A 25,292-nucleotide genomic window follows, 5' to 3' on the forward strand; every position below is an offset into this window, starting at 1 on the left:
AGAAAAGATGTCAAAAAGCCAAATGGCTACAACCATAGGAGAAACGGGAGATATACAGTGTAAAAACAGTAACAAGAAGGAACGTAGAAGTGTGAGAAAAAAAGATGGACCACAGACCTGTAACAGCCAGAGGTGAAAATTGGAAGCCAAGGAGACAATCCGTATCAACATATATAGTAAAACAGCAGATTAGAGACAAAAGAAAGTAAGACTAAAAGTGAAGGAGATACCAAAATAAATAAGAATACATAGACGACTGATGAAGAGCACTTACCAAAAAATATACATAAGGTATATACAATAGGTCTGGGATGGGAAACACATGGAAAAGAAAAAACATCCGGGAAAGTAGTCCGGTTTAGACAAGAGACACCCGTGAAAAGGAAAAATGCTATTAACATAAACATAGCAATAACTATGCAACGATAGGAACATTTCAAGTTTTTCCAAGTTCCATTTCTTCACCCTTGCGTTGAAAAATGTATTTCCTAAGTCGTCTGGAGACTCAAATGAGGAGGTTCTCTCCTTATGAGTCCTTTTGAAGAGACAAGGATGCACAAGACCATATCTATCATTCACAGATCGTAACGCTGGACAGAAGGATAGGAATTCCTTTTGGCGGCAGCAGTAGCACGAGCCACGTCCTGGGAGAAAAGGACCCTCTGGCCAGACCAAAGCATTGACTTCCTCTATTTCTCCGCTGATAAAACCAAGAGAAGCTCAGTTTATTAAACAAAAAGTACTATTATCCCTCTTGGACTACCAGATGATGAAGCTCCCGAAGGTTTAGGACCAACTCTGTGATCATGTTGCAGATTAAGGTTGATATTCCCCTTGAGCCCCCACTATCTTGGGAATATGTAGCTTAAGAAAGGCTAGCATGCCAGAACCCTTTGCCCTCTCAGGAATTCCAAAAAATTTAAGATTGGTCCTGTATATTGCTAAAATGTTGCTCTACCTCTGGCACCCTCGATTCAATATTAGTTCCTCTATCCGTTGAAGTGTAGAGTTGGTTTCCATAACAAAAGGCTTCAGGAGTTTTATTCCTTCCATGAGATCGTCCAGACTCTGTGGTAGTGGAGCCTTCGTTGGAGATCCAGGGTCTTTCTTGTTTCGTTTTCAGGTAGTGATTATGCCTTTGTGGGCAGAGGGCTTCTTTCCGGATAGAGTTAAAGTCTTATGACCATAAGATGACTCCATATGTAAGGAATAGAGCAAAATCTATGAGGCATAAGGAAGGGAGCCCAACCTTGGAGAGGACTTGAATGGTCTTAGAAAGAAAAATGCAACAAAAAGTGCCTCCATCACAAAGCCATAAATTCCACTGAATGAATCGGATATTAATGTATTCAAAGTATGATAATAAAGCTGCTCAGTAGAGTGTCCAAAATATGTTCAGGATTAAGTGCTTCAAAACAAGATAAGTCTCATGTAAATTCAGCAAAGTTCATCATTCAAAAAACGCTTAACGGTTAAATATTGATTAAGGCAAAATGTTAAGGCAGTGTGAAACAATGTGTAAGCAAAAGGAGTCAGTAAACCGGCCTTCAGGAGTTTTCAGCAGTGCCCTGTGCTGAGATAAGGTAAACAATTCACCTCAGAAGCAGGTGACATTAAGAGGTGGAGAAATTGTACTTCAGAGGCAGTAATATTTCCAAGAAAATGAATATTTTCCGGCAAAAACAGTGCTTACATGGTAGTGGGAGGCAATAGCGGGTTGAGCAGAGTGAGGGCAATGATAGCGCAGCTGTGCTTTATAGACAAAATGGCATCCTGATAGCCAAGCAAGAAGAAACAAAAATAGGTAAAAGGGGCCAATCTCCGCCCAAAATAAATGAATAATCCTGGTCCTGGCCACGTCAGAGTCTCCAGAGATCCAGGAGGCTCCAATCAGCCTTCTTTTTCTGGAAATAGACGCCAACCTCCTGACCGGAGAGTCGAGGAGTGGAAGGGAGGATCTGTCCAGGAATATATCCGCCATACAGTTAAAATTATGCCCAAGCACCCTAGCTTCTGGTAAAGTTGTGCCCAGTTACAGCGCCAGAGACTACAGGTATGTGGGTCGGTTAATATTGGGGGCATAAATACATCCCAACCCCAGGGTCTGCCCATCCAAAGATCCATTAAGGAGTACAAATCTCCCATCCTTATCAATGTGCTGTGTCTCACAATGAAATGGAACCTCGTTCGGATCCTTATGGGTGTGTCCCTGGCGAAGGAGCAATAGCAGGTCGCGAAGGCCTATCTTTTCCATCTCTGACGCAGCTGTCCGTGTTAAGTGGGTCTCCTAAAGTAACACAGTGTCCACCCCTCTCCTCATCAGGTAAGAGTGTATCAAATGACACTTGTGGGCGGAGAGTATGCCTCTAAAATTCAAAGTAAGAACAGTGTAACAAGGGACTTGTGCAGTCATCCGGTGAGGTGTGTAGCAAATGACATCCCTCCAGATCACCCACCATACTCAGGCCTGCTGCCACAAACCGCAGGGTTGGAGAGGTGGTGGAGCATTGTAGTCCAGCCGCATGTGTGTTACCCCCAGGAGAATGCATGATATGGCCTAGTGAATCATAACAAACGACCCCACTCACCAGGGCATACCAACAACATTGAGGCGCCCAAACCTCAACAAACCAGTAACCCGAGTGTCTCTATGTGCCCATTGCCAAGACACTGTGCATGCAACGTGAGGGCGTGCCAACCCCAGACAGAGACGTGCTCCTCATCCGCTGACCGCCTTCTCTGGTGAAAAACTGCCAATCTTTTCCGATTAATCAAGAGCAGGGGGTCATCAGCAATGCAAGGTGTTAGGAGCGTGCCCTGGGAGGGTCCCGCCCAGACGAAGATGGTAAGCCCGAAGGGGACCCACTCCCCGTGCGATGAGTCTCCATCCATTCCCACGCCGCAGTTGGTGTGTCACATAAGTGAGTACAGCCATCCGTCATGATTTTAAGGTGAGCCAGGAAAAGCAACATGTACTGGAGGCCCATCTCACGGAGCGTGCACTTCACCTCTAAGTATGAAGCCCTCTTTTGCAGGACCATCAGTGTATGTAGGGCAGCCTACTTAAGCCACTAGTTAACTTCACTTTGAGTGACTGTATTGTACTTTTTCAGAAGGAACACATCCACACACAAGGTAGTTCCCTTCAGTGCCGGTGTTTATTTTTCACTTTATAATTACTTTAGTGTTGTTTTTGTTTTAGAGTCGCTGTGATAACAGGTTTGATGTGAGCACAGGGCACATTCCAGCTCTATCAGATCCCATAATCTGGTAATGATGTAGTAAATTCATTCTGGAGGAGTCTTGTTTATCTTACTGCTGTTATTTCACATCAGCTCACAATAGAAGGTCATCAGAGTTCTCCATCAATCTAGCCAACCCCAACTGTCTGTCCGTCCTTCTGTCTTTATCATTCTTTCTTTTTCTTTCTTTCTTCTCTTCTTCCCTTCATGTCTTCTTTCTTTCTTTCTTTCTTTCCTTTATTCTTGCAATTCTTTCTTCTTGCTTTTCTCCCTTCTTTCATTTCTTTTCATTTCATTCTTGGTTTTCTTGCCTTCTTTCTCTTGTTTTCTTCATGTTAATTTCCATAGGAAATTTTAGCCAAGGCTACAGCCCGAACTGCTGAACGGAATTACACGAAATTTGGCAAAAATGTAGTTCTTGGTTCAAAAAGCGACCTTTTTAAAAATGGTGTAAATCTGTTCAGTAGTTGCTGAGAAATTGTAAAAAAAAAAAAAAAAAACGATATCTAGGGGCGCGGAGGATCCGCGTACCCTCCCGACCACGAGCTTCATTTTAATTGGCTGTCAACACTCCAAACCAGGAAGTGTTGACAGCCATCACAAGAAACAGACCAAACAAAGGTGAAAAAAATGAAAAGGGGGCAGGGTAGAAACACCCTGACCCCTAGGCCTGCTCAGGGGGTCCCACAAGGACCCCCATGGCCGAAAAAAGCATTTATTTGTTAAATTGCCCGAAATTCGCGCTGGATGCGCGAATCCGGATGAACAAAAAACAATTTGGGCTGCTCCGTTTCAGTCTGCAAGTGCAAAGACATATGGACTCACTGTTCTCTTCTTAGCAGCAGTGCTACTTCACGGTATGGACGACCGTCTAAATATTATGTATATAAGCTTGTCCAGGAAAGAAAAAGTAGCACTCTCGTCAAACTGAGGGAAAAGGGAGAAGACTAAAATCACTGTACTAAAACGGGGTGTCAATGGGGCTTTAAAAAATGTACTTTGACATAAGCAGCAGCCTCACTGGGGGCAATGGAACTATTATTTAATTATGTTTTGGAAGTGTGACGCCCACGAGGGCTTTAATTCATAGACTGAATTACATGTCCCAGAATGCAACCTGATACTTACCGGGCCATAAAAGGAGGAAACTAAACAATGTGATGGTTTGGTTGTGTGTTGCACTTGCTTATCTGGCAGCCTGTGAAATCTGAAACGCGTTAGACAGAATGCCGGTTCCAGTGAAAAATAAAAGATCTATAATATATCTTACTTATAGGGGTTTTCTGGCAGCTTCCTTCATCCATTGGGCAGTTGTTGTGCCATTCACATTTTTGTCTCGCCTACTTTAGCATATAACAGGGGGCAGTGGGTCAGCCCACTTCATCCATTGGGTAACTGTAGTTTGAGTGATTGCATTTTGCCCTTTCACAAGGAGCATATCCACACCTTAAGTAGCTTCCTTGAGTGCCAGGACCTACTTTAGCAATATTTATTGTCTGAGGCAAAAAATATAATAGCTGCTGGTGAGCGCATACTCCAGCCTCTTTAAAGCGCACTGGAGAAAACTACAATTGGCATAAACATCCACGGTTGTATATATTTGGAACAATTCGCAATCCCAACAAGATGAGGCACTTGAAACGCACACATACTTAAAATCTGGTTCATGTTACAGGAGTCAGTGTTCGCAGTCTTTCATTTCCACTCAGATCGCTCCATGCCTGACTGGAGCATTTTCATGGGGAGAGCTGCCACCTCCCGTTTAAACAACAGATTTGGAGACTTGTTAAAGAAGCTTTGCTCTGACAAGGCGGGTCCATGGAAGTGTCTAGCATTTTCAGTTATGCCTCAACCTCGCCTGTTGGTGCTCTGGCCACAGCGCTGGCGCCATCGGTTGCTCCCGCCTGCCTCTGTCTGTAGTGCCGCTTATCGGCTGTCTACGATTTTACACATTTTAAAATGTAACCTACAGCGTGCAGCATGCAGCAGCCTACTTCAGCCACTAGCTAACTTCAATTTGAGTGACTGCATTTTCTCTTTCACAAGGAACACACCCACACACAATGTAGTTCCCGTCAGGGCCGGTGTTTGTGTTTTTACTTCATAATTACTTTAGTGGTGCCTTTGTGTTTAGATCCTGATGTGAATACAGGGCACAGTCCAGCCATATCATTTTCGATGTCCTGCCAATACTGTTCATTTTGAATGGCCTTTGTTTATCTGACTGCTGTTATTTAATAGCATATCAGATTTGTCCATTTGAAACTTCTTTTATATTGTTATCCTCTTTTTACTCTGCATGCAGAGAAGTACACTTATATAAATTCTAATATGGTACACAAACCAAACGCTTTAATATAGTAAGATGTGAATTCATAAGCGGACAATTCTGCAAGACACGTTTATCCTAGATTCAGTTTCACCAGTGGTTCCTTAATCTACTTTGCCCTGGAAGAAAACCTGCCTGTATGATGTCCAATTTGCAGGACACTTGTATCTCTTTCATTTAAACATAGGTGAAGTGTATTGCGTGTTTTAGTATATAATATGTTATACAGTGACCCATAGAAGAAGAACAAATTATGGGTTCTTTATTATCTGAAATGGAATTACAGTTATCTTTATGTGGCAGTAAGATACTTCATTTAGAATTTAGCCATGGATAGTTTTGAATCCAGTGAGTTAACTCCTTAAGGGGCATATGTATCAAAAACCGTATTTGCGATTCTCAAATAGCGATTTTTTGAGAATCGCTATTTGAGAATTGCAAAACGGGATGTATTTAAAAGTTCGCACATATTTTGCGAATTCTTAATATTCCTTAATTGCGATTAGCAAATTGCGAAATCGCAATTAAGGAATACCTTCCCATTCATTCCTATGGGCCAGGAGGCCCATAGGAATGAATGGGAAGTAATTCTCAAATTGCGAATTGCAATTTGCTAATCGCAAATTGAGAATAATTTCAAAGGTGCAAGGGTGTCATGATGACACCCTGATGCACCCCTGAAATGAACATGTGTGCGCATATGGCGCACATACATGCTGTAAGGGCATGTATGTGCGCCACATGGCACTTTGAAAAATGCCAAAAATTGCATTTTTCAAAGAATTTGAAGTTGGTGGTAATTTGCGATTTCTTAAGGAGAATTCGCACAACTTGGGTGCGTGTTACATAGCATTTAAGGAATCGCAATTTGCGTTTTGCGATTTTGTATTCGCAAACGCTGTTTTTTTGCGATTCGCAGCGTTTGCGAATACAAAATCGTTTGATACATATGCCCCTAAGAGTGCAATTATGTTTAAATTTATGAGCCAGCTATACAGCTCGTTAAATACGAATCAGTGACACCTTTGTGTGCTGCTGAGATAGCTCAGTGGGTTGATTCTGAGTTAGCTATCCCAATATGCTATGCAATCTTTATCCTTCTGGTGCTGTGTGTTCTAGGAATTACCAGCATTCTTTGTGTTTAAATGTATCTGTGAAACCAACAGTCTGTATGTAAATCCGCATGCTGCAATAACAATAGTGCACCATCTCTGGGTCTTGTCTAAATATGTTGTGGAGAACAGAGCTTTTTTAAAAGACTACAGCTATGAAACAGCAGCTCACACACACTTTGAATATAAGCTAGTATGAGTGTGTTGCACCGGTCTTTGCTACTCTGTCTGTGCGACTTTTTTTTTTTTTGTTTGTCTCAGTTTCTTACTTAATTTTTTTTGCATTTCTGTCCTGCTTTCCTACTCTCTTGCTTTTTCTCTTGCCTTCTTTCTCTCTTGCCTACTTTATTTTTTTCTTGCCTTCTTAATTTTTCCTATTTCTTGTCGTTTCTTTCCTTCTTGCTTATCTTTCTTTTTCTTTATTCCTTAATTTTTTTCATTCCTGCCTTATTTCTATTTTGTCTTTTTTCTTTATTGCATTCTTTCTTTTCTGGTCTGTTTTTTCTTGCCTTTCGTTCTTACTTGTATTATTTGTTTTTGAGTTTTTTTCTCTCTTTTTCTCAGTCTTACATTTTGTCTCTCTTTCTTGCCTTATTTCTTCTTCCTTTCTTGGCTTCTTTATTTTGTCTTTCTTGCCTTCTTTCTCTTCGTCTTTCTTTTTTGCCTTTTTTCTTTCGTTTTCCTTATTTTTTCTTTCTTGCTTGTTTTTTTTTATTTTTCCTTTTTTGTTTTCTTCCTTCTTTCATTAATTTCTTCTTTTATTACTTCTTTACTTCTTTCCTTGTTAGCTTTTTTCTTTCATCCCTTCTTTCTCAAAGACAGGAGGCTAGCACCCAATACCAGGCTGATGGGATTTTTGTATTTGTGTTAGCCAGGACCTTTTTGTTTCTGCTAAAATCTTGTTTAGTTACTTATAGAGGTTTTCAGTGAGACATCATCCATTAGTCTGTGTTTGTCATTTCAGCCTAAAGATGCCCTCTTTACTTTGGTAATGCCATTGATTCATTGTAAAAATAGACAATTAACAGATTAATTCTTAGAGGACACAGCATTGTTTCTGTAACCTCTCTTTGTTTGCTTGCAGGTACTTGGAGAATATTCGTACCTGCAAAAGGATGCTGACCCAGAAAAAATAATCTCAAAGCTTTTTAGGCTACTTGAAAATATCTCTGTTACCTCGGAAACAAAAGCCTGGGCAATGGCAGCAATCACCAAACTGTCAGTGTTTGTTCCATCTTCTCACACTGTAGATGAAATAATCCAGAACTTTAGCACTTCAGCGGACACATGCATAAGACAGCATGCCTTTGAATTAAAACATTTACTTGAAGACACTGCAAAAATGAGGAGCCTTCTCCCAGTAGATGCAAGCTGTGAAGATCTGGCGGTAAGAGACATTTATAGCTTGTTTTTATTGTGTGCACATAAAGTAGCTTATTTACTATTTTGTTGTGTATGTTTATGTATAGTGCGAACCAGGCCTACGGTTGTGCAGGCAAAATGTCTAAATTTCATGTTATGGCAATACAATAATAAACATTTATTTAATTAATTCTAGTTTATCTTGTGTAACCAGACATTAGAGCTTCAAGAGTGAGCGTAAAGAGCTGCAGCTGAAAACAATATCAGTAACTCTATCTTGGTGGTAGAACCTGGGTGTAGGGAGAAAGGCAAGGAGGTATGGTCCCTATTGAGAAGTTCAAATTTGACCATTCAGTTTGGTGTATGCCAGTGCACGTGTCCTGACACTATGAAGGAGCTTACGTTTATATTTGTCTAATTTTGTAATTGTGCATTTCAACATTGCCTTAATCAACACTATTTGTACTAATTACACACATCTGCAGTGAAAGTTTTTTGTGTTCAAACTTGGTATTCAACCTGGGTGCAGTGTGGTTGCTTGGTGTGTCATGCAAGCCATATTCTCCCTAAGAGACAAATGGTGCTAAAACTGTGGATTTTCCTACAGTTTCCCTAAAAATTGTACAGAGTTTTGCATGTATCATAGGCAGTTCATTACATCTGGGTATGCGATTCACATAGCCAATTATTTTTCAAACTATTGTTATCTACATCTATGGTAGCAAAATTATGTTTTGCAAATTTAAATACCACAGGCGTTAAATATTAGAGCTAGACAATTCTTACAGGCTCATGCAGCATTGCTACCACTCAGTTTACAGAGACTGTAGAGATCAGACAAGATTTTTTATTTATTTATAAAAGTTTATATAGCTCGAAAGTGATCCATTAGGGTATCGGAGCGCTTTACAAATGGTCATGTGGAACAATACAATAAAATAGACAACACAAATTTAGAGACGACATAGGATGTAACAGCTCATAGGGTTCAGGAATTTGCAATCACAAGGTCCAAGGTGACAGATCTACATACAAAATAGTAACCATCAAGTGAAAGCATGGATGTTATAGCATCAAATTCCGGGAGTAGGGTCCTATGGGTTCAAGAGTAGAGATGTGTTCCACAAAGCATTTAAACCTTTTTTTTTTTTTTTTTTTTTTTAAGGTTGTAGTTAAAGGGTTCATTCTGATTGTAGGGGTTCCAAATACACGGAGCAAAACCCGAGAAGGCTCGATTGTATGTTTTCTTTTTGTGAAATTTCTGGGGTTTCAACAATAAAGTGCTGGTGCTTCTAGAGTATCTCCAGCCGCTGAAAGATCATGTTTTTGTGCCTGACATCTCGGGGTGTTGAGGTGCAGTGCTTTATGGGTCATAACTGCAATTTTCAATTGTATCCTAACATCGTATGGGACCCATTTTAAAGATTTCAGGACAGGAGAGATGCGGTAGTTTCTTTTTGATCCTGTGATTAGTCTAGCGATAGAGTTAGGATAAGATTTTAGCGGGGCAAGCTTAGATCTAGGAAAGCCATAGAGGGTTGCACTTCCATAACCCAGCCTGGAAATCACTAGAGATTAAACAGCTGACTCAAAGTCTTTGGGGGGAGGAAGGGCTTTATTTTTCTAAGGATGTTTATTTGTAAATTAGCACTCGGATAACTGTACTGATGTGATCCTGCATATTCAGGTTCTTGTTCAAGCGTTATTCCCAGTGAGCTTGTGGAGTTTATTACATGAGGGGGGCCGTTAAGAGCCATGTATTCATTCATCCACTCTTCAATGTCTCATGACTGTTTGGGAGCATTTCTGAGTTATATGTAGATTTGTGTTGAGTGATCTGATCTCCTCAGGGAGGATATTTTTAGGTATAGGTGAGTGTCATCAGCATGCATGTGGTAGTGAATATTGGATATATTTAGAATTTCAGTTAGAGGTTCCAAGAAGAGGTTGAAGAGAGTGGGTGATAGCAAAGGCTCCTGTGAGACGCCTAGTGTGGCCAATGTTGGATTGGAGAGGGATTGATTAACCTTGATTCTTTGAGTTCTGTTGTGGAGAAACGAGGCAAACCATTTTAAGATGGCCCCTGATAGCCCCACCCTCTGTTCCAGTAAGTCTAGGAGCCTGCTATGTTTGACGGTATCGAAAGCAGACAAGAGATCTTTGAGGATTCTGATCCAACATTTGCAGTGTGTCGTCAGCTATGTGTTAGAGTAAATTCTGTGCTGTGGGCCTGATGGAAGTCAGATTGGAGCTGGTCTAGGAGTCTAAGTTGGTCTATGTTGTTGCATAATTGGACACCGACACATTTATCCAGGAGCTTGGCCAGAGTCGAGATGGTGGAGATTGGACGGAAGTTATTTAGATCCATGTGATCCACCATGGTTTTTTTAACAATGGGGATGCCTCCTCTGACTTTAGGCAGTCGGGTATTATGCCATGAAGTAGTGTGGCTTTAATTATCTTGGTCCAAAGTGGGAGGAGAGATGTTTTAATCTCGCAGAAAAAATTTGATGGGAGAGGGTCACTGAAGTGGTTTGATGGTTTTAATGTGTTAGCATTTTAAGGAAGGCGGATTCATCAAAAGTTTTTAAAGGGTTCCAAGAGACATTGTTTTCGGGGGTGATCCTTTGGAGACAAGGAGGCTCAGCTATCAGGGGAGGTGGAGGGCTGATAAAAGGTTGAATCGGAAGGTAATCCATAGCTGTCCTTAATTCCCTTTCAATCTTTTTTTTATTTATTCCAGGAAAAAGGAGGACAATTCCTTTCCATTTGGCTGCGGACAGGACCCACTTCATGGGAGGGTTGGGTTGCCTATTTGTTTGTTGTTTAATAAGTTTGAATAGTTTTCTTTGTAGATTTCTAGTGTTATCTAGTTGGTTTCTGGAAATATTCGCTTTTGAGCTTCTGATCAGCTTGTTTTACTGGCTTCTCAGTGATCCAAATTAGTAGAGGTGTTCGAAGGATGGTGAGAATCTTCATAATCATTCAGCTTGTCTCGGATTACATCTTTCTACATTTATACTGCCATTGTACCATGGCTTGGTGTGTCTGGCGGACAGTCTTTTTAGCTGTAAAGGCACAAATGCGTCCAGAAGGTTCTTCATGAAATTATTGTAGTGATATGCAAGGTCTTGGACATATAACATCCGCTGGAGGAGGCAGGATGTTATTAATGAGAGGTGTTAGTTCATTCAGGTTTATATTTCGCTGGCTTCTTTTCCAGTGTCTGGGTTTCTTTAGTTGAGCTTTATTATTTCTAACCTTGTGGAAGGTGATGTGGTGGTGGCCAGTCCAATCACATGTGACTATAGACTCGAGTTGAATAGAGTTGGCTTTAGCAATGATTAGATTCAAAGTCACACCCAAGATGTGGTTCGGACCGTCGCAGATTTGAGATAGGTTATGGGCTTTTAGGAAGGCTTTTAGGAAGGCTTTTAGGCTGTTTACAGCTTGGTCATTTGTGCCATTCCAGTGGAGGTTGAAATCTCCCAGGAAGATCTGGATACAGTCAAGACAAATATATTCTCAAGACCGTGACAATCTGAGAATGTTCAAATATTTCAGTAGTTTGCCATATCAGGTTTTGTTTCTTTTGAAGTGAAATTATTTGGACTGATGTAGACAAAGGAGCAAAAATACATTTTGAAGAGTAGTTCAGCTGCCACATTGACCGTTTGTAACCTTAGACGCTACATGTGCTCTTTGATGGTAAAGTTCTTTTTTCACCTTTGAGTGGTGACAACCAAGCCTTGTGTGAGGCCACAGCTGTCACCATAATGTCTTTGCCATTTCCATCAAGAGGGGTGAATGGCTTTCATTGGTTATTTTAGACCTGTGCACCAACTGGCTGGAGAGGATAGGCCCAAGAAATCTACAAAGGAAGAAGTTCTATAAATCAACACAAACAATCACTAACATCTTCTTCTCATTCATAGTAGTAATGCAGCACACCATGAATGGGAATGTGTTTCCTCAGCATGGTAGGATGATGGTGTTTTAGGAGGCCTCTAACCACTTCTACTCACCAGGTTCACTATGGAATGGTGGTTTCATGGATTTTGCAATCCATGGAGAGCCACTTTTAACAACTGTCATAAAGGTATGTCTGCCTGTGGTGCCAGGAGTCCAGCATTTTTGTTAGAAGACATGAAGTTCCTTAAGCATGTGTCAATATAGACTCCTTGACTTGATAAGTATATCAGTTCCCTCAGTGTACACCATCTTAGATCTCCACTAGACATAATCAACTATTTTTGATAGATACTTCTAACTGCAGATTCCGTATCTTTTGAATGTTCTCCAGGTAAGAAACTTGATCTGGAAAATCTTTAGCAGTACCATATGTGGTGTCTTGCGCCACCCGTGTGTGCTGACAACAGTTCCTTTCTTTTCACGCCACCAGACACAGATCCAGAGTTTCCCCTTGTCTCTTCATGAGGCTACTTTCCAAAATATGTAGATATTCTAAAATAAGTGTGCAAGGGGTAGTGCCACCCTCTAAAAATGCAGGGGTCAAGCCTTATAGGGACTATCGCAAGCAAATATCTGTGACAGATCTCCACGAGATTTGTCTTTGGCGCTTGGGGTTTGGTCATGACCCCCAAGGCCTGTGGCAACTGCGACTTGATAAATTCAAAGGCCATCTGGGCCCATGAGGTAAAGCTGTATATCGCCAAACACACTGGAAAACTCCACACTGTGACTGGTCAACGAAGAAAGGAAGGTCACGCTCCTGAAGTCATTCCTGTGGCAGATGTTAGTTGAGATCCAAGTCCTCGGACAAGTTGAAAAAGTAGCCCAAGCAGTCTAAGTGGGTCTCTACCCCTTCCCTCTACTCTCAAGCTCCTGCGATGGTGCAATGGTGTAAATGTCCCTCTTGGTCTTAAATTCTAACTCTCGTCCTGGGACAACTCGAGTTACCAGATCCTTTGGTGACACTGAAGGAAACCTAAAAGTTCTATGAAGTTATGTTGCATCTGTTCAGCATGCAACCTTCAGGACCCAAGGAACTGTGAGGTACTCTGACTGGGACTCCACCGGTGGGTCTGCACTCTGTGACACCTGGAATCTCAGGACCCATTTCGGGCCTGAACCTGCAGTGGTGCTTACATTGGTCGTGGCGCCACAAGCCATTCCAGACCTGGAGCATTGATGCTGGATGACAAAGTGCAACCAAGAGTAGTTTCCGACTCTGATCTGACTCTACTTTAACTTTGATCATGCTGCACTCTGATCCCACTGGCTCACAGACTTTCAGAAATCCATCAGACTTTCATTCATTGCCCTGTAATGAATGTGCTTTTCACTAAAAGGACACAACCAAACCCTGCACTCCCACCTGGGAGGCAAATTTACCACTGCACCTTTAAATAATACACGTTTGCACAGCACTCCCACTCTGGAGGCAAAAAGACAAATTCAGGTACTTTTTAAAATAACACACACAAGTTTATTAACGTAATGTTTAAAAAGGTAGGCCACATATATCAATATATTCAGATTCCCAAGTATCAATTAACTACAATGAACAATTAGAATAAAATGCAGTATGTACAGGTAGCAAAGAGTAGAAAATATATACAAAATGGTTAGGAACACCTCACCGATTGAACTTGCATCATCCTTGCCAACGCAAGCTTGGGAAGACCATCAAAAGCCTAGGAAGGAGTTTCAATCAGGACTCAAGTTCCGTCACCTCCACAGCAATACGTCTATTCGGTAGTGAACTTCCACCTGGCCCCCGAAGGCTTCCAGCTTTAATACCATTACTCAACGTGAGGCGAAACTTCTAGAAAACCTCACCCCTTCTCATTAGAAAAAACCGAGCTGGCTGTACCCGTCTGCGTCAAGGCCAAGACGGAGCCTGGCCAAGCTCCCGTATTTTAACTTTGAGGCAGAGTTGCACATTCCAAAAATAAAATCCAGTTCACTCTGGTCCGTGAAGAGCGAAAAACAAGTGAAGAGCAGAAACCTGCCCTCCCAACTTTGCAGCTACATGCGGGCAGCAAGGCAAAACCAGACATGAGGCCATATCAAAGCCAATAGTAAGCACTTCTAATTCTGTGCACGCAGGAGCAAGGGAAAGTCAGAAAACAAGATGACATGAAGCCATGTCAAAGCCAATAGTAAGAGCTCCTAATTCTCATAACCCAAACAACTTGCAAGCACTGCTGTGCACGCAGGAGCAAGGCAAAGTCAGAAAACAGGATGACATAAGGCCATGTCAAAGCCAATAGTAAGCACTCATCAGCAAGGCAAAGCCAGAAAACAAGATGACATGAGGCCATGTCAAAGTTAATAGTAAGCACTTAATATAAATGTACTGTTCTACTCCGTGACAGCTCTCACTAAAAGACAACAAGATTACAAGAGAGGAGAGAAGCAGGCATATGCGGGACCATCTCATAAATCCACGCTAGGGTAAAATAACACACTAAAGTCAGTTAAAATGGTGGTAGTCGAAGGTCATCATAGGATGCCAAAGCACAAGAGTGGCTCTTTCACTACATGCCCTTGCCCCACGGAAGGGCTCAGATCATCCATGATTAGTTGTAAGATGCCAGTGAGCTGGCTTCATCTTCAGGCTCTGGACTGGTCTCTTCTCCTGAACCAGCTACTAAGGAAAGTGCTTTCTTTGCAGTAGTGAAGCGAAGTGCGGCTGACGTTCTTGGCCAACAAACAACTACTATGTCCACCATCCCAGACAGACTATTCTGAGCCCCTATTGCCTATTAATGGGGCCCTTACAGATACCCCTCTTGGAACATGGTCAAAGCCATGCTCCAGGCTGCCGAACATCAGGCAGCTAGCATGGCCCCACCTCCCTGACCTGGGTGACTAACTTTCGTAATGCAGCACACTACCCCAGAAAGTTTAGAGCAAGCATCCACGAGCAGCGTTAGTCCAAATACCTTTCCTACCACACCATGGGATAGAGACTCTGAGTGTCTTGTTACCTTTCAAGGACAGGCTTTCCAACACCAGCCTGATTAAGCTTAATCAGCGCCAACTACTTTTGGACTTATATACTCATGCTCTTTGGGACTCCGTTACCCAGAAACTTCCCGCTGGACCCCACTACTCCCGCCTTATCCTTACTAAAGCCATTCAGGATGGCCTCTATGCAGTCTAATTCACCATTTGCAGTGCGCTGTATTCTACAGATTGCCTTGGTTGTGCAATCTGCACCACTGTGACACTCTGGAGACATGCCTGGATGAGAGCTGCAGACTTTCCGGGGATGTCGATGGCTATCACCTCTTCGGCAAGAAGATGGACTTAACCCTTGAGCGCTTTAGACCCCGGGACTACATTGCTCTCCTTAGGCCTGTCTACCCCAATGCATCAGTTGCACCAGCAGTTTTGCCTCCTCTGTGGCCATGATAGGGGCTTTCAAAATCACCAGAACCCAACCATGCAGCCAGGCCAAAAGACCTTAGACAATGTGGACATGGGCAACATGCACAGTTATCCCTAACCCCTTCAGCTGCCGCAGCAGCAAACCCTCCTAAGTGTGTCCTTACGTTCACCATGCCACCCTTTTGGAGGCAGGATCTGGTATTTTCTCCCAGAATGGTAATCAATAACTTCGTACAAGTGGTCCTGCAAATTGTCATGTTTATGCCTTCTAATTTATTACCATCCCAATGCACCTTCTACTGCCCCCAGGATGGCTGACGGAGGACCATCTGACTGTCTCACATTAGGAAGTACAAATCTTCTGGCCAATAGAACAATGGAAATGGTGCTGGCATCAGAATTGGGATCTAGCTGTTACTCTCGCTACTTTCTGGTGCCAAACAAGGACAGAAGCCTTTTTCCTATACTAGGCCTGCACACACTCAATGTCTTTCTGACGAGGGAAAAATTCAAGATGCTCACACTGGCCCAGGTTTTGTTTGCCCTCGACCCTTGAGACTGGATTGTAATGCTTATTGGCACATCCCCATCTTGCATGCCCACAAGTGTTGCCTGCAGTTCACATTGGGGTAGAAAGATTTTCAATTTGCTGTGTTCCCCTTTGGCCTCACTAGTGCCCCTTGTGTGTTCACAAAAGTGTTGACGGTGATTGCAGTGCCCTCTCGGAGGTCAGGGGTTCCAAAGGCAGCTCGCCCTAGGCATTCATCACCCACCTACAGACTACAGCAATCCTCTTAACATCATTGGGAATCACTTCCAATGTGCTGAAGTTACATCTGACTCCTTCATAGACTCTCCCTCTTATCTGAGCTATTCAGGACATGGTCAGTTTCAAGCCCCTCCTCCCCCCCCAAGTCCCCTCCTACCTAAGTGGATAGTCCATGGCATTTGGGCTATGATCCTTGTTTCCGCCTCTGTCCTTGATCTCAGTGAGGATGACTCTGAGGCTGTTGCAGTGCTTAATTTAAGCCGGTGGTTTCCGGTGCTCAGCACCGGTACTTAATTGTCAGCACTGGCACTAGTGTTAGCCTCTGTCTGTTAAATTTTGAGACGAGAACAACATGTGTTTACTACATCAAATTGCATTGAAAATAAATAATACCAGTCTCTCACGCCATTCTTCTAGATTGTGTGGCCTTTAATAGTATGAATTGTCCCACATGTAGGAGTGCGATGGTTATGTTGGTACTGTCATTGGCAGTGCTGACCGAGGCAATGCGTGGGGCAGGCTGCAGTGGCCTTCCTTCAAGAAGGGCCCTGCCACTTACATTTTTTTCCACAAGCTAAGCACTAGGCTGTTGGGCCTCCTGACTTCCGCATCCTGCTGGTAAAGCATGCCCAATGGCATTAGTGGGCTCTGCAGTGGGATCTGAAGTCCCATTCAACACAACATTAGGGGGATCTATCTAACTATGTCCAAATTTTGGAGGAGATTGCAAAAGACTTGCAGTGGTGGCTGCTGGATCACGATTGGATCATCGGCAGACCCCTCTCCCTGCTTCACACAAAGCTAACCGTGGTGACCGATTCATTGCATCTGGATTGGGGAAGCCATCTGGTAGAGGTGGAGATTAGAGGCCTCTGGTCTCCTACGGAGGCCTGGCCTCAGATCAACCTCCATTTACCAGGCTGCTATGTGGGCATTGCTCCACCCTTTCACAAATCACTAGTGTCTGGACAGGCAGGTCTGACAAGAAGGGTACTTTGCCCATGCGCTCCTGAAGAACATTTTATTTCGAGCAGTGTCACGGACCCACCACCTGGGAGGTTGTGCTTCGGTATCTATTCAAAACAAAAGATGAGGAATTTCCGGTTAGATAGATCAATGCATGAGAAGGACAAGTTACTTACCTTCGGTAACCATCTTTCTGGTGGATACTCAATCTAACTGAGGGTTCTTTACCCCCCCCCCCCTATCAACCTTCCTGTTCTGTGAACTAGACTCTTTTCTAATTAAAATTATCATTATGTCTAGAGATCTGCACACTGTTCAGGACCAATCTGCTATTGGGCTTTGAGTCTGACAGCCTAGAAAGCAGCTGACATTAGTGTGCATGGGTGGTGCATTTATGCAGCTCTGCACATCACTTCTGGAGCGGAACAACATTGTGGTGGAGCCACCTACTGGTGTGCAGGGGTACTTCTAAAGAATTCCCAGATCCAGTCTGACTGCTGGCGAATATTCAGAGAGTGAGCATTCTGTGGGTACATAGAGTATCTTACAGAATATAAGTAATTTCTTTGTCAGTGTATTTGATGTTAGTGAAATATACTTGCAGTAATAGCCGGTCTTTTCTTGAACTGAGTGAGAAGAAACCTTACCTGGACTAACAAAGCAACCAGCTTGATAGTGGAGTGACTGTATAAAGAGTAAATGCAAGTTAGTCACTTTAATGACCATTGTGTACCTAACCGCAGATCATACTTGCTAAGAATGTTCTGCTCTGGTTTGTTTTCCAATAGGAATTCCTTTGGTGAGGGAGATTTAGAAAAAAAAACGAAATTTCAGTATGAAGAATAAGCCGGTGTATCAGGAGAGGAGAAAAATGCACATGCATCCGGATTCTAAATTTCTTTTGCTCTGTATAGAAGATGATTCGGTCCCCTCCCTCAGGTGAAAGACATCTGATCAGTGTGAAACAAAGGGGACGTAGACCTTAAAGTACAAGAATAGCAAGAGTGACAACAGCGTTAGGGCTGGGAGTGCGAGATTGGCTAGAGTTAGTGACTTTTGCCTTCTTTCAATAGGGCAGTGAAAGTTTGAGCCTGGTTTCTACAGAATTGATGCTGAATTTTGAATGCTTACAAAAGTGATATTAAGTAAAGAATACAACTGCAGTCTTTTACAGATCAATGAATGGAGCCCCTTGGTGCTCTACTCACAGGTAACAGCAAAAACATTCTCTAATACGCTCCTCTTGAAAGTCACTTCTGCTTCAGATATCCTACGCCCTACTCAACCCAAACAAGATAGAATTCCTGTTATTTGAAAAGTACAAACAAGAAACAGTACAAATCAGGCTTAATGGTTTCGAACCCCAACTTTCACCAAATTCCAACTCATTTAGATTTACCCTCGACACCGGCCTCATCCTCAAGACCATATTGCCAAAAAAAAAAAAGACGGCCTGGTACCAGCTCACTCTTTTAAAGAAAGTCTAACTGTTTCCTCCAGGAAGTGACTTTAGAACTCCTTTTAAGTCTCCTGTATTCTCACATCTCAATGATTGTTAGACCTGGCTTTTTTCAGAGGGTTTATCGCCGAATTTTAGCTTTTTGGCCTCCTATTTGGACCCTGTTTTTGTTGGTTGTATGACTCTGGGCTCTTTACCACTACTGATCAGTGCTAAAGTACACATACTCTCCCTGTAAATTGTGTTTATGGATTGGTGATTCCATGTATGGCATATTTAATTTACTGGTAAGTCCCTAGTACAGTGCACTGTGTGTGCCCAGGGCCTGTAAGTCAAATGCTGCTAATGGGTCTGCATCACTGATTGTGGCACCCACATGAGCAGCCTGTAAATTTAAACTGAGACCTGCCACCGCAGTGTCTGTGCACAGTTTGTAACTGCCATGTCGACCTGGCAAGTGCACCCATTTGCCAGGCCCTAACCTTCCCTTTTTTTTACATGTAAGACACCCCTAAGGTAGACTCAAGGTACCCCTGTGGGCAGGGTGCAGTGTATGTTTAAGGTAGGACATGCCCTGGTGAGTGTGGCATGTTCTAATAGTGAAATACTGCTAATTTCGTGCTTCACTATTGAAAGGTTATCTGTTCCATAGGATAGAATGGGAGTTTATTGATAACATCTTATAAATATAACTTCCCACTAGGACAAGATGGGAAGATAAAGTTTAGTACGCCTAAACTCCGAACATAAATATGAATCTTTTAGTGAAGATGATTTTTACATTCTGTGTTTAAAAATACCACTTTTATAAAATAGGTATTTTCTTGCTTAGCCATCCTGCGTGCCTCTCCTGGTTTGTGTATTGACTGTCTGGATTTGGAGTGACAGGGGCTGGGGATGTGCATTCTCTCAGACAGCCACTGGGGGGTTGATATGTGTCCTGCCTTTCCTGAATGTGTCAGGGCTGGGCTCAATAGACCAGGCTGCATCAAGAGTAGGGGAAGGAGGTCTCGCTAGCTCCTAAATAGGCCCGGTCTGCATTTAGAGAGGAAGGGGATTTCCCTTGCACCTGAATAGACCCTGTCTGCCTCATACAATGCTGTCTCCACCTCCTTCCAGGAAGCTGCACTAAAGAGGACATAACTGGTTTTGGCTCGGTAAAGAGCTTCTCTGCCACCAGAGAACAAAGGAATTTGTGCTATAAAAAGTGGGGCCCATACCCCTGAACTCGAGATTACTGCTGAACTAAGGAACCTGTCCGGAAGAAGAGCCAGGAAAGCTGGAGGAGGAGTGCTGCCCCTGTGTTGTGTGCTGTTGTGGTTGGTCTTCAGTAGTTGCTTCTGTCTTGGGCAGGGAAAGGACTGGACTGTGTTTTCATTGTCCTGCTGTTCTAGTTTTCTCCAAGGGCTTGAAGTAGAGCTTGCCTCCTGTTGGAAGTCTCAGGGATAGAAAATACTTCAAAGATCACTTCTGGGAATCTAGAGGAACTTTTGCCAAGGAGAAGAACTGGAGAAACTGAGGAGGAATACTGCCCCTGTGCTGTTTGCTGTCTGGGGTTGGCCTGCAGTGGCTACTTTCTGCCAAGGAAAGGGGAAGGACTTTGCTGTGTGCTGCATCCCCTGCTTGAGGAAGATCTCCAAGGGCTTGAAATAGAGTTTGCCTCCTGTTCTGAAGTCTCAGGGACCCAAAGAATTCACTCTGTCTCCCCTGAACTCCTTTGTTGGGAGTTCTGACCTGCTGAGAGGTGCCTGCCAGTGTTCTGGACCTCTGGAGGTTGTTTTGGGACTGGAAACTGCAAGAACTGTAAAAATCGACGCACTGCCTGTTTCCGACGCATTGCAGCAGTGCAAGAAGAATTTTCCGATGCATCGCCACTGCCGAAGAATCGACGCAGCGCCTGCTCACGGCTGAAGTGTCTGCCGTGCGAAGAATCCTGTGCACAGATCTCCTACAACCGAGACCACCGCACCGATTCTGACGCAGGCTCTGTCGTGAAAGAACCAACGCATCGAGGAGACGCAGCAGAAATCATTGCAGTGCATCCCGGGTCTTCACGCATCACATCGTACCAGATTGTCATGCATCGCACCGAAGCATCAAGTCTGTCGCATCGTTGGGGGAAGCAGTAAGAAACGGACGCATCACCTTCCCATGTAGTAAGAAACTGACGCATCACCTCCTCTCCGGTAAGTAACCGACGCATCACCTCCCCTGTGCAGCAGTAAGGAACAGACGCATCACCTCCCCTGGAGCAAGGAACCAACACATCACCTTCCCTGAGTGTATGGAACCAATGCATCACCTTCCCTGCGACCCATTTTGCTTGCATTTTTCGACGCATCCAATATACTTTGTGTAAAAGTGTTGCATTCAACATTTTCTTGGAACAGAACTGGTTCTACCTTTTAAGAATCTTCTTTTTAGTCCTGTTTTGTGAATTTTTGTTATTTTGGTTTAGATAAAGATTACTTATTTTTCTAAACTGATGTGGTGTCCATTTGTAGTGTTTTCACTGTAATACTGTATGTGTTCACAAATGCTTTACACACTGCCTCTGAGATAAGCATGCCTGCTCATGCCAAGCAACCAAGGGGGTGAGCAGGGGTTATTTAAGAAGTGTATCCCCCTTACCTTGGCTAGGAAGAAGGGTCCCTACTTGAACAAAGGTGCAAACCTTTGCCAACTAGAGACCCCCATTTCTAACAATGACAATAACCCCTGCTCTATGGCCATCTAAGATTCCACAGTGGCACCCCCTTCAGGGCAGCACCAGGGTAAGACTAGGGCAGAAAATAGGCCTGGGCACCAAAATAAGTGGCCTCCCTATAGTAAATTAGATAACCAAAAAAGTGGCCTATGTTTGCTAGTTGGGCAGTTTGGAACTTGTGAAGACACGCTGTATAAAGGTTTTCCAAGGTATGGAAGACTACATGTATTTGTGTTTGCTGCCGGCAATTTTCGTTTTAGTGTCTAGGAAATTAACAGTGAAAACTGGCCCAGCAAACCATAATACAAGCCCACAAATTGCTAAAAAAAAAAAAAGCAGCCCACGAACTGACCTATCGGACCAGCCCCTCATGCGCTGCCTGTTTGCTCTAAAGTCAGACAATGCACAGCACGTCTCATCAAGGGCCTGAAGAATATGATCACATCACCCCTATCCTGATGGAATTCAATTGGCTCATCACGACCAGCACCCCCACTTATTTTGCAGACAAACTCACCATCTCTGCTGGTTCTTTGCACACCCTCAGCCAGTACACCATCAGACTAAAGACTAATATAAAAAAAAAAAGCCTGACTAAGACTAATATAAAAAAAAGCCTGACTGTCTTTTCCATTTATGCACCCGGAATTTAGAACTGCATCCCTGTATCCATCAGGACAGATTCATCATTGCTCCAATTTAGGAAAGATTTGAAGACTCACCTCTTTAAAGAGCGCTACAGCACAATGCGTTAACCGTCCACAACCCAGATAACTCTCTGGTTAGTCGTTCGTATTCACTCGTTGATTTTATGCTCGTCTCTGACACTGTACAGTGCTCCACTGCCTTTTGCTAGGTTAAAAGAAATAACATTCATAAATACATACATACGTATATTAAATTGTGCTGGTTTTTTATTTAGGTGAGTAATGCAGGATTTTAGGTGCAAGAGACCTTGAAATGCGATTTGCTCACGGTTTGAAATATAGCCCAGACATGTAACACATTTACATTCTCAAACAATTTCCATTCCATCTGTTTTACTATTGAAAATCCAATGGTTCCAGAAAGCTATTAGTGTGGAAAATCTTCTGTTAACCCATTGAAAAGTGTCTTCACTCAGTTATGATACCCTGAAGCTTCAGGGGACAGTAAATTATCAAAAACCCCTTAGCCTTACATCCAGTAATATATGCCTTGTTTATTAACATGGAAGCTTCTTGGAATTGACTCTATTAATAAAATCTTCTCTATCTGGTCTCAATCTAGGTAGATGCTTCATTGTCTTTCCTTGACGAGTTTGTGGCTGAAGCTCTGAGATGTGGTGCTGCACCTTACAAGCCTCACCACCAGCGACAAGAGGAAAAGCTTCGCCAAGAAAAAGGTAATTTTAATAAAGGAACTGGTAAATAAATGTAGGAACTGCAAGTTTTCTTTAACCTTAACACTTTCATAATACGCTCTACATAGACCCACTTGTTTACATATAGCCTTATAGTAGCAGTCACATGTAACCCCTAGGTATTGATATAAAACGTGCTACTGCTTATAAAAACGTGATTCAGAGCAAAAAGGCCACATAAAGCTGTTCATGACTGCCAAACCGCAGGTTTTTGTCGTGCTTTCGTACAGACCTCTTAATCCCGTTTGCTGCTCCTTTACATTTTTTGCTTATTGCCTTGTTTAAAAAAAAAAATCAGTTTCCTCTTTACACATAAAATGTCATTGATCTTAATGTTTACATTTGTGTTCAGTCCTAATGTTATCTTTTTGTCTGTTTTAATTGTCTCCTTCACCCTTTCATTTGTATGTGCAATATGATCCTATGCAGGGGCGTAGCTTCGTCAGTAAGATTGAGGGGTGGGGGGTAAACTTCAGATTTCCTAACAAGCGCGCCGGCATATCTTGTTAAAATATGTTATGAGAAGCAGGACACGAGAGAGGCTTAAGAGGCAGTGGAAAGAGGGAGGATTGCGGATTGTTAAGGGTAGTTAAATCCCAATAGTTTGGGTGTTTATCAGTGTGGGCATGTAAAAATCCAGAGTGAAATCCAACAGACTCCTCACCATACCTGACTGAAAGCATCTGTTCCCAATTATTTCCAATATAATACATTTTTTTTGTTGGGGGGGGGGGGTGTAACACCCCAACCCCCCACCACCCCAAAGCTACGCCCCTGATTCCATGCAGATTTATAATTTGTGATAACCTTGTTTGCTACATTTCTGATTAGTGTACTCCTGAATTTTAGAGAGAAGGCTTCCTCCTCATCAGTCGTTGGTCCTTCGGCACATCTTGCACTCAGTTATTTATTTATTTTATTTGTTAGGCATACACCTCAAAATAAATATCTTCTAGATGCTGTTGAACTAAATGATATACGGGATAAAGTACCCCCCTTTCGTACATTACAAGGATACTGCAGGTCACACAGGAGTTTGGTGACCTTATATAAGAACGCGCCCAAAGGCAAAGTTCCTTTGTATGGTCATGGAACTCTGTGGTGACTTTTAGAATACTTAAAATATACGGCAGAGGGTATTTTATTACGTATCATTCCAGGTCACACCCTCACCCTTTCCGCATACCACTTAAATCCTTGGTGTCATGCTCTAGCATATGAAAGCAGTAGTATGGTTGCAGACATGAAGAATGAAAACTTAATCTAGTGTGAAATTAAACAGATCAAAAAAGCATTTTGTTATTTTTTAGAAAAAATATATTAGAGTCCATTTCATGTAAGTCGGATTTGAAAATTGCTGATACTTAATATGTAGAAAAAGGAAGAAGGATTCCATTTTCCCTCTAATGACCTTTAGTGTGCAAAAAATCAACATGTTTTCCTTAAATATTTATTTCTGTACATCATGATTTGTTTTAGAAAAACAGATTATAGAAAGAAAGACTGTTTTTATATTGCAGATGCAATTATGCTTCATGAACTGGCTTTCACCTTGGCTGTTGGCTCTGTCAATAGGAATTATGACGTCACAACTCAACTATAATCACTTATTGCAGTTGAGCAGCTACATCATTTCATTCTTACAGTTTATTAGCAATATCACATGTCGCCTGCAATTAAGGGGATTAGAGATGTGATTTTCCAACAAGGATTTCAGTCTCCTACTTGTTATATATGGGATAAAGTACCCCTGTCGTACATTTTAGGGCTATTGCACCCTGAACTTGACCTTGGAGTTAAATAACCTCACAAAAGAACTCGACTTTCGGCCTCGTTCCTGTATATTGTTATGAAATTCCTCAGTGACTTGCAATATCCTTATCATGTGCTGCTTGAGATACTTTATCCCTTCTATCCATGGTAACACTATGACCTTTCCCACATACCACTTAAATCTTTAGTGTATAGCTCTTTCATATAAAACAGAGAGAATGTTTGCAAACTTAAAGAATAAAAGTAGAATCTCTAGTGCAAAATTAAATACATCAATAAAGCTGTGAGATATTTTTCTAGGAGAGGATCCAGAATCAAATTTCAGTCACTCCCTATGATGAGTTTATGGGAGTCAGATTCCACAAGCAACTTGTGAAGATTGGAAATCCAAGGGCCTTTCACCCCCACAGGGCCATAGATGGAACTGACAGTCAGGATTTGGTCCACAATTTTGATTTGTGAAAAAATTTAGCAATTGTTGTCATCCAACAACGATTTCGGGACTTGGACCGGGAGCCTTTTGAGTAACAGAAGTTCCACTTCATTTTCCCGGGGGGATACTTGCCGGTGCAGGTCGTAGTCATGTCCTCATCAGATCTTGTGGAAATGAGGACCGTGCTCACCCAGTCACGTTTAAGCTCCGCCGAGTCCTCTGCTGTACGATGCACTTCCTGCAGAAGAACAATATCCAGATGTTTAGAACCTATGGTGAGAGTCTTTTTACATTTGAGGAAGTGGGTCGTGCCGTTCACAATGAGTGACTAAAGAGAGAGGTTTTCAACAAGATGATGAGGCATGGTGAAATAAGCATT

General features: G+C 42.5%; 1 protein-coding gene across 2 annotated transcripts in view; it reads left to right on the plus strand.

Annotated features, from left to right (window-relative positions):
* The window catches only part of AP4E1 (adaptor related protein complex 4 subunit epsilon 1), a 417,135-nt gene that overhangs the window by 198,435 nt on the left and 193,408 nt on the right, over positions 1-25,292 (plus strand). For both annotated transcript variants that reach the window (XM_085644188.1, XM_085644189.1), the window contains exons 14-15: positions 7,768-8,070; positions 22,575-22,689. In XM_085644188.1, the coding sequence (XP_085500314.1) occupies positions 7,768-8,070; positions 22,575-22,689 (418 nt within the window). The remainder of the gene's footprint in view (positions 1-7,767; positions 8,071-22,574; positions 22,690-25,292) is intronic.

This window comes from Triturus cristatus, chromosome 3_1 (assembly GCF_964204655.1).
Source record: "Triturus cristatus chromosome 3_1, aTriCri1.1, whole genome shotgun sequence".
NCBI lineage: Eukaryota > Metazoa > Chordata > Amphibia > Caudata > Salamandridae > Triturus > Triturus cristatus.